The 9,892-nt window shown below is 35.4% G+C and overlaps 1 protein-coding gene across 1 annotated transcript; it reads right to left on the bottom strand.

The window, feature by feature from the left end:
- Positions 1-388: 388 nt before the first annotated feature.
- Positions 389-5,450, bottom strand: LOC101308465 (inositol-tetrakisphosphate 1-kinase 2-like). The gene is made up of 10 exons (XM_004299801.1): positions 5,184-5,450; positions 4,532-4,613; positions 4,311-4,343; positions 2,374-2,494; positions 2,120-2,212; positions 1,884-2,003; positions 1,578-1,754; positions 1,253-1,308; positions 1,057-1,141; positions 389-904 (listed from the first exon to the last, which is right to left on the bottom strand). Exons 1-10 carry the CDS (start codon positions 5,360-5,362, stop codon positions 816-818), a joined length of 1,035 nt encoding a protein of 344 aa, XP_004299849.1. The 5' UTR covers positions 5,363-5,450; the 3' UTR covers positions 389-815.
- Positions 5,451-9,892: the final 4,442 nt, after the last annotated feature.

Here is a 9,892-nt window from a genome sequence, read left to right as displayed (position 1 = left end):
AGAGAGAGAGAGAACGTGGTTCTGCATGAAAATGAAGGTAAAGGTACTTTGGATACAAAATAATATTAAGCTGATGGATTTGGGTGATAAGGTGAACTTATGTGGGTAAAAAGATTAGGGTGGACTTGTGTAGAAGAAAATGTTTAAAAGAGGACTTTTATGAAATTTTCTATAATGCTTAATCCAAGTAGGTTGAGCATTCATTAGAACCAGTATTAAACTACATTCAAACCATCAAGCAAGATTGTGATTTACCGCACCCAGAATAGGACCCCCCAAACTATAAGCCAGAAGAACCAGCAGGAGTGTATTCATCTTTATAATTTCTATGGCACAATAGAAAGCAAAGCATCTTCAACTAAAGCAAAAAAAGTGATTATTAGGACTTGAACAAGAATATGACCTTGGCATTCTTTCTTAACCATTGGTCTGGAAGATTAACATGTAGATTCAATTTTTAAATCCTAAATAAATATCCCAACAAATTACGAAATTTTGTATATCAGTACTGCGCTTACACCACCAACCAACATTGAGTAGCAGGCAAAAAAAGAACTAACAAACAGAGCCATGTTAGACTTATGAGAACTCTGTACATGATGCATTCTTCCGGGGAAGGAGATCAAACCTAAAAGGCGCTTGAATGTATGGACAAACATCCTTTCTCAGCCATATGCAGGGATCCACACATGCCCCTATACGTAGGACCCAAGCAAGCAATCTTGCCCTGCCAAATCTTATTCAGGTGCTCTCTGCTACGTGTTCAGAGTCTGGAGACTTGCACCTCGATCTCTAGCAGAGTTTATTAAGTTCCCTCAGCCAGATCTCTTTTTGTACTTGGCCTCTGCCAGGCTCAATAGGAAATCCGTAAATATGTGCTCATACTCCGGCATTTTCCCATACCCTGTAACGAAACAATGCCAGTCTAAGAACAACTGACCACGACTCCTAAAAGAACAGATACTCATTTTTCTGATTTAAAGGAGATGCTGAGCACACTAATTGGGTTGCCTGACAACCATAAATCAGATAAGAGATACATTAGATTACACTTACCAGGGAAGTAGTTAATGTCAATGACATAAAACCGATCTCTGGTTCCATGTTCTCGAATCATGTCCAAGTTGAATAACCGCAGACCCTATACACCAAGAAACTTTTTAATTAAATCCCTGCACTAGCACACTTGGAAAATAGAAATCCATGCACCAATATGTACACTCACAAAACCACAGTGAACAGAAAGACCTACCAGCCGACGACGAAGTTCCTTGGCAAGCCTCTCTAGTAATGGCCGTGGAGGAAGTTCTGCAAGCAAAGCAAAATTACTCATATTAGATCCCTGATCAGCATATTCAACTTCCACAGCCTAGATACAAATTAAAAACCAGTACTCATATTATGGATGCATAACTGAAAGAACTTCAGTTGATCCCATGGTTTTACACTTCAGTCAAGGGTACAACCCATCAAAATAAAGACTTTTAACTTGATGAAAAACTAGCCCAGTCAGGCAATGACACAAACTTTTTCTGAAAGCCAGAAAATAACCCAAATTCCTAGACAAGAAAACTCACCAGCAATACTAGGGTCCAGATCTGCATCATCTGCTGAAGCTGCAGCACATGAAACCCGTGGAAAACGATATACACCCGCAGTTTCAGACAGCTCTCTTTTACTGACATCGGGTAAAGAAAAACGTCTGACCACTTTTATGGCTTCACCAACGATATATACTTTAAAAAGAACTCCTCCTACAATCAGGGAAAGAAGAAAACATTCATTTTTATTATTTTTTTATGAAAGGAAGAAGAAAAAATTCATAATTCATAGGCTTGTGACCAGTATAAATGGGAAGGAAGTGCATGTATATGAGGGCGTACCATGGTTTACGAATTCCTGAAGAACAAGGGGAGGTTCAAGCTTTTGGAGGGAGTATCGATCATAGGCAAGTGATAGTTGATGGGATTTTACGCTTCCATCATTCACCAATGGCTTAGCAACTGAAAATAAAATGCGAATACATCTCAATGATCTCATCCAGGTAAAAATAGCCTGAAATATTTCATGTGGTCCTGATTATTTCCAACAAGAAATTACCAAGATCAAATATGCATACCAAGAGGAAGTTTCAGCCCACTATCTCTAACAGCGTCAGGGATGGATGATGCATCCCTCTTGATAACCAATTGTCTGGGAACACCAACTTTGCCTGCAATAATTCACCAACCAAATTACAATTAATAAGCACAGTATAATCATTTCCACGCTTCTAATTTGACCTAATACTACCAGTGAACCAAACTCCAAGCAAAATATATATTTTTTAGGTAATCTAACTTTTAGGATAATAAAAAAAAACAGAGATTTTACCATAGGAATCAGACAAGTCCATATCAGCAACAGCCTGGAGCATGGACTGACGATTGTGTAAAGGTTGTATAGCATCAGGAGGATCAAGAACAGTAACTTCTGGATGTGTTTTCCTATAGTCCTGCGATCGGGAGACAAATGGCTAAGAACAAACCACAACCAAGTGCTTTATAGAGTGCAATTTCAGATTAGACAACAATAATGACCAAAAGTGTAAAAGCAATCATTAAACCAAATTTTAGGTCCAGTAAAAAGGATTTGCCACCATTAACAGGAGAGAAAACAGAAATAGAAGGATTTGAGATGTTCCCACACAAATAAATGAAATAATATATCTAGCTTCCTTATTTTTTCTTCCTAGTATACACATTACAGACTTCCTATTACTATATAATCCCTGTCCCCACTTCATATTTCCTCACAGACAATATACAGGTGATATAGAAAGGTTCTGCAACATTGACAAACTTCACAATGAAAGGACTGCAACAATGCTGTTGAACCCAGAGCCAAACTTAAACTGCTAAACCTTATTACTTCATATTTTCTAAAAAGGGACGGACACCACTTATGTCCACGGCTTTTATTTGATAACAAGAATAAACAGAGAAATAATTAGTCACTAAGATTGAACAGAACTGTAATTAAATGTCACGCGAGGTACCAATTTGTTATCACACAATCCAAGGTTTACAATACAGAAGTGATAGAAAACCAAACATTTGCAAAATATGTTAAACACAAGTGCAGAAAATAAGTATTGCATGAAGAAACAGTTTCTTCTACCCTTTACTTTTTGTGCACAAAAACAATTTATAGCTACGTATCCATGCAAGCGCTGCACAGACATTGCTAATTGCTATTGTAATAAGAAGTTGTCATCTTATAACCAGACCCTAAGTGACCCTTTAAACAGTCAACAATAGAGAACAGTTCCCGACTTAGAGTTAGATTAGTGAAATCCACCGGTCAGGCAACAAAGATAGTTATTGAGTGATCACAACAACATAGCTCTACGCAAGTTCTAAGCCAACATTTTTCTTCTCTGGTCTTTTTTTTTTTTTGACAAATCAACATAGAAACAACAAATATGATTATTTTCCAAGCTTTAGTCATATAATATCTGTATAGTTTGCATTTCTGACAGGAAAACAACTACTGGAATCAATATACTTTGCATTATGTGTCATGTTAATAGACTCATAATTTCAAAGAATTAATCTATAACCAAACACACTTCGTTTAATTACCCCTTAGCCATAAGGACAGGCAACTACAGAGTAGAACATGGGTTTTCATCCAAGAGAGGGAAGTTTGCAGTTATAATCTAACAAGGTATAATGGATGGCCAGTGACCTAAAGCTGCTACTGTTCAACGAGCTAATGAAATAGGACGTTATAATAGGATGTTTTCCAGACATTATCTTAGAAATCTTGGTGCAGTAGATTCATAGACACGTAAAAGGTAAGTATTGGCAATCCAAATCTCTTAGATCAAGTTAGTTATCTCCCATTCTGCCGACAATGCGGGTACTTTAATACCCTGGACAGATGAATCAATTCAAGAGAATCAACAATCTTTCACAAAAAGATGCTTAGAAAACCTGAAACACTCAGCTAGATGGTCATGGAAGTAGAAACATCGTCACTTGCGGGAAGCTTGAGGCCTCGACCTCAAATATTGAGTCATAGTTTGTGACGAAGGAAATGGAAGCATTCTGCACATTCCGTCAGACAGGAATAAGTTCTAAGATTAGCAGTCTGGTTGCCAACCAGCCACTGTTAGAGAGTATTGGATGTCATGCGCAGTGTATATAGTGTGAAACTATGATGTAGTAGGTTAGCATGTATGAAGGTTGTTCAAAACAATTCAATCCAGGAAAGCAACTTCTCAAGACTAAAACTGAAAGATGAAAACTGAAAGTACACAAACCAACCTCAAGAATCTGGCGCCACTCTCTTCCTGAAAGCTGCAGAGAAGAAAAGATCAACAAAACTCGTCAGATAACCACCTACATTTATCATCACATTTCTTTACAGATGGAATAAAAGACAAAGAGTAAAACGTTTCTTGATTCTTTCATCATATTATATTAAATTTAACAAAAATCACATACAGGTGAAGCTGAATAAAGAAAAAAAGAAAAAGGTTCCAGACCTTATGCAAGACAATGTCAAAAGGTCCTTGATCGGAAAGAGGCCTGCTAAGATCAATAGCAACAAACGATATCCCCTTGTTTCTGCATTAAACAACCAATAATTTACCCTCGTAAGTAAACAACCACACAACAAAGTCAAAGATCATTACTTGAAACAGCAAACTCCACCATGATAACTTTACACCAAAGCCAAGTTAATAACTCAAAAGAGAAAAACTCAAAACAATTCCAACATCTCCAAGAACAAATATTTAACATTAAGGCCTTGAACTGAAGCCAAACCAATCACATACATCTCAAGATTCATGTTTTCAGATCTTACAGATACACAGACATGCAGATTCCAGGTACCCTCAAAACACATTAACAGTATTTTATTCAAAAAAGAACAAAACTTTTGCATTAACTTCAATTGGGTTTAGTGAAAAGGACTTGAAAGCACACAACTTGGGTAATACAATTTGGGTATATGCTTTAAACCCCCAAAGTAAAATTCTTTAACGAAAGATTCCACGACCTTGTACTAGAATATTCCTAACCCCAAAAACCTCAAATTCAATCCCCAAAAAACAAAAAAGACACAACCTTTGTTGGATTAAGGTTCCTAAAACAAAACAGATGTGATTAATAGATTATTATCTGTTAAATTACCTAGCTAAACCTTCGAGCTTGGGCTGCAAGAAGCTCTTGGTCTTCTTAGACGTAAGAGCATAACCCACCACCACAAACCTCTTGTTAACAATACGACACCGTTGCGGCTGCTCCACCTCCACCTCCTCCTCCTCTCTTTTCTCACCGTAAACCAATTGGCCCCTCATTTCCTCCCTCATTTGTTCTTCTTCTGAAGATCTGGAAGATTCTGGCAGAGATTTTCAGAGATTTTAAGAGAGAGAGAACGAAATAGAGAGATGGTGATGTGTGGGATAGAGAGAGAGAAGTATATTTATAAGGCAAGAGGCTGGATTTTTTATTATATAATTTTTTATGGGGGTATTTTTTTTTTTTTTTTTTTTTTTTTGAATTTGAAACGTCCCCACTTGTTTCCAAATCCACGCGTTGTTCGTATTCTTCAGTCACGCGTTAGGACATCTCTTATTTTGTTTATTTATTTTTATTTTCTGTACGTTTTTTTTTCTGTTCTTAAATGTGAAGACGTTGTTAGGAGGGCAAAAGTAACTATGCCATGAACCATAATTCAGGGAAACGCCAGCTCAATGCAGACAATTCACTTGAAATAAAAGAAGTCTTTGGATTTTAGAAGACTTCTTCTTTGCTTACTTAATAGATCTATTGGTTGCAGGGGCGAAGCTGTGATCAGACCCCAACCCACTTTAGATTTTGAAAAGTTTGAAGTTTAGGTGCTTAATTAGTTAATTATCATTAAAAATCTGTTTAATTCTATCATTTAACACCCCCCCTCACACCAAAAAAATTCTCTACATATCAATTAATCTTGAATGACAAATCAATTATATCAAAAAAATGTATCTATAGAATTGATTGGTCTTTATGTCTTACCAATCGAAATTGTTAAGATAATTGATTTCTTTTAATTAGTGAACAGGAAAATTAATGAATTTACCAAAACAAAAAATGTGAAGTATTAAGTGATGCCTAAATTACTACTTTCTTCATTCGCACACTTTAATATTGCACGAGTTTATGAGATGTATACAATAAAATTTTGCTTCATTTAAAGATCTAATTTATCATCGAGTCATGTAACTTTTTATAAAATTTTAATATACATTTATGCTATAATGTTTGGACCCCAAGGTTCAAATCCTGGCTCCGTCACTGATTGGTTGAAGATATGTCCAAGATGAATCGATGCAATTTTGAGATAAACAACGACCTCTTACGTACTAAGTACTAACTAACATGACATGCATACAGTGAAGTTTGGAGGTTAAACAATGACCCATATATGCATTCGTTTCTGGATAAGCATTGCACAACATATAATTAGATTGCTTAATTTATATACTAATTGTAAAACAATAATATAATGAAGGGTGGATTATATCATATTAATTTTCGTTTGTTCATTTGAGTATTATAATTAATTAGGTCCACATAGTTGTGATGATCCATTGATACCTTATCTTTGGGTGAAGCTAGGAGCCACCAGTAGGCAATTGCTGCTAATGTTTTCTTTAAAATGACAAAAAAATTATCAGTTCATTTGTGTTCCTCAGGTGGCCAACTATCTCTCTCAATCGCAAGCATGCATTGCGATTTTCCAATTAGGATCCAAGAAATCATACAGATATATTGGTGGATCGATGGAAAAGATAAACGCCTTTTTTATGATCGACTACCATTATTATGTTAATGGAAATCGTTATGCAATATAATACCGATTCGGTTCATATGTTAGATCTTTCATTTGCTTCGATTGCCTTTTATGCTCTTATTCTATCGCATTTGGTCTTAGTCACTTGAAAGCCATTAGCCATAATCCCTCCATTTATATTGTGCAATTGCCAACTTATACCAAGAAAGTAGTAGTTGGAAAACGAAAGGATATGATGAATGGTGATTATTCACTATGGGACACAGAAAGATACGTTTAAGGATTGAGACAATATCTAGATTACAGCACATTCTTTTAATAACTTGATTATTTTTAACATCATAATTATTGATAAGAATGTAAAGATAAATGTTATTTGAGAGATTAATCTAGCTTTAGTGGGATATTCTTGTGGATCTCGTTTGTGTTACTAACTTGTTGGTTTTGTCTTAGGAATTGGTAACTTAAATTGTAGAGAAAATTGAGGTAGTTCCATGAAGTTGACGTTGGATATCTGTCATTATATCCGATCCTTTGTTAAAATGCAATACATGTTTTAATTTAGAACGTTAAATGTCGCCTACCGGCCACCAATTGATATCGTTCGCATAAAAGAGGACAAAACCCTTCTTGTTGTTTCCTTCTTTCTTGATCGATCTCATCTCGTCTGATATCCATCTCTCTCAATCACTTTTCGTTGCGTATTTGTTTGTGTAGCTCGTGATATTCTTGGGATAGAAGTCTATCAGATTATCAGCAAGATTTTATTAAGCATATTACATTCATGTAGTTTATGGAGCTTGCTAACTAATTAAGATGTGAACGAGGGTAAGATAATTCGATTTGAAACAACAAAATGAAATAAGTGTGTGATCGATGCTGGAAATTAAGTAGTAATATTGTTTATGTTTTTTTTTGGGTTATGAAATCTACACACCCCAAATTAAAATCTACAGACATTTTTTCCTTTTTTTGATTAACACATTCACAAAAAAGCAAAGTCTAAGTCTCTACGTCACTAAATCATTAAAAGACAACATTTAAGTTATCAAAAAAGAAAAAAGAGTGTGTGAATTTTAATTTGGGGTGTGTGGATTTCATATCATTTTTTTTTTTTTATCAAATACACAATTAACATGTAGAACGTTAACTCACGACATCTCACTTATAAGGAGAGACTTATACCACTAGACTAAACAGTACTGGACAGTAGTACTGTTTGTGTTTTGATTTTTTTTTCAAGGAAAATAAATGATATTGTGTAGCATGAACAAAAAAACAAACGAGGGCAGAGAATAAATTACAGAGGCAGCTAGCTAGCAACGTGCTTGGCTACAAGTTACAACGTGTTGCATGGTATAAGCGTTGCTACCATATATATCACATGCATCGAATCCATGCCAGGATCACTTGAAACAACCTGGAATTCTACCTCCTTGTTCAGTCTCGATACAGAATAAGTGTTTAATCTATGATTTAGCGTTGTCTCTAAATTCTTTTGCTTGTTAGGTTCGTCGCATAGCTCATTGATCTCATATTTGCTTTACAAGCAAGATGTTCATTTAGAGATTGAGAGTGATGACCAAGACAGTTACTGCAGGTTTAAACAGTCATGATCAGAGGACTGAAAAATATAGATCGAGTTCTATCAAGTACTTTTCACTGTTAGTTGCGAGTACGTACGTACGTACTTAGAGAGTAAGAAAGCTATCCATGCATTACATGGCTAGGGTTTAATTTCGTTGGTGCATGGTTTGCTCTCATCTACCTTACTTGGGGATTCATATTATGAGTGCAATAGTTATGGTTTTTTTTCCCCTCTTGCTGATTCTCGTACATATTCACAAGACACTAACTAGTCTATATTGATGTTTTGAGTTCTGTGGCATACTACTCTTTCATGTATAGGATCGTTGTCAATGACAAACACTTTTACGTTGTATACTCTGAATACGATCGAAGTATTAGATAACAATTTCTAAAGGACCGTGAGTTCTTTAAAGAGTAATACTAGGTGAACCATCTTTTGGGAAACCATTTTAGAGCTCATCTTAAGTGACAGCTTATGTGGCATAGCCACTTCATCAAACCTTGATTTCAGATTATTTCATTTTTTATATTTTTTGTTGGTTACAATTTTCTTTTTCTTTTTCTTTTTTTCACTTACAAACCCTATTTTTTTCCCTTTCTTCTCTCAAATCTACATGATGAGAATATAAGATAAATAGAACATAGTCAGATCGAGACGAACACAAAGATCAGGATGATACCAGATCAAGTCCTCCAAACTTAGTCAAAACTTGAAAGAACCCAAGTTACCCAGCTATAATTTTCTCTTTTTATCGCCAGCAGAGGTGAACCCGAGATTAGAGAGAAAGCTTTGTTGATATTAGAGAGAGATGGGAAGAGGATTTGACTCTGGTTCTTTCAGCCCGGTAAAAATCATTCTCTTAGTGGAACCATGAAAGAACCAAATCTGATTTGATATGTTCGTCACCAAGAAAAGTAATAAATCTACAAATATTGTTGAAGATGGATCAAAGCTTGTATATGCAGATGAAGTAAGAAGCGGAAAAAATAGGGTTAAGACAATAACATGAAAGTGAAATAAAGAAAAATAAAATTGTAACTAAGAAAGAATAAAAATATAAAATAATTTGAAATTAAGGCTTGATGAAGTGGCTATACCACATAAGCTGTTACGTAAAATGGGTTCTAAGATAGTTCACCTATCGTTACTCTTCTTTAATAACTATGAAGATTCTGAAATACCATATGCATACATTTTGTAGGTAGCAGCTGATAAGAAATACTGTAGGCATGGATGGATGAGCTGATTCTGAAAAACTATGTCAAGTAGTTCATGGATGAGCTGATAAGAAATACTGTAGGCAACAAGCAGAACAGTAATTTGAAAGGTAAATCATTGTCCTTTACTATTCATTCGTATGTAATACATCATTGCACACGATAAGACAATAAGTGGGTGGGTGTGACTATATATATGATTCCATGAACCAAGTACCACATAGAAGAACACTCTCTCTCTCTCTCTTAAAGAGAA

This window comes from Fragaria vesca, linkage group LG5 (assembly GCF_000184155.1).
Source record: "Fragaria vesca subsp. vesca linkage group LG5, FraVesHawaii_1.0, whole genome shotgun sequence".
NCBI classification, from domain to species: Eukaryota; Viridiplantae; Streptophyta; class Magnoliopsida; order Rosales; family Rosaceae; genus Fragaria; species Fragaria vesca.
Note: the sequence above shows the minus strand (reverse complement) of the source record. Positions and strands in the feature narration are given on the sequence as shown.

Coding starts and splice junctions, on each gene's coding strand:
- LOC101308465 (XM_004299801.1), bottom strand. CDS start 5,362: ATGAGGGAGGAAATGAGGGGCCAATTGGTTTACGGTGAGAAAAGAGAG. Junction 4,344..4,531: donor TTGACATTGTCTTGCATAAG/GTCTGGAACCTT, acceptor TCTTCTCTGCAG/CTTTCAGGAAGAGAGTGGCG. Junction 1,755..1,883: donor TCAGGAATTCGTAAACCATG/GTACGCCCTCAT, acceptor CCCTGATTGTAG/GAGGAGTTCTTTTTAAAGTA.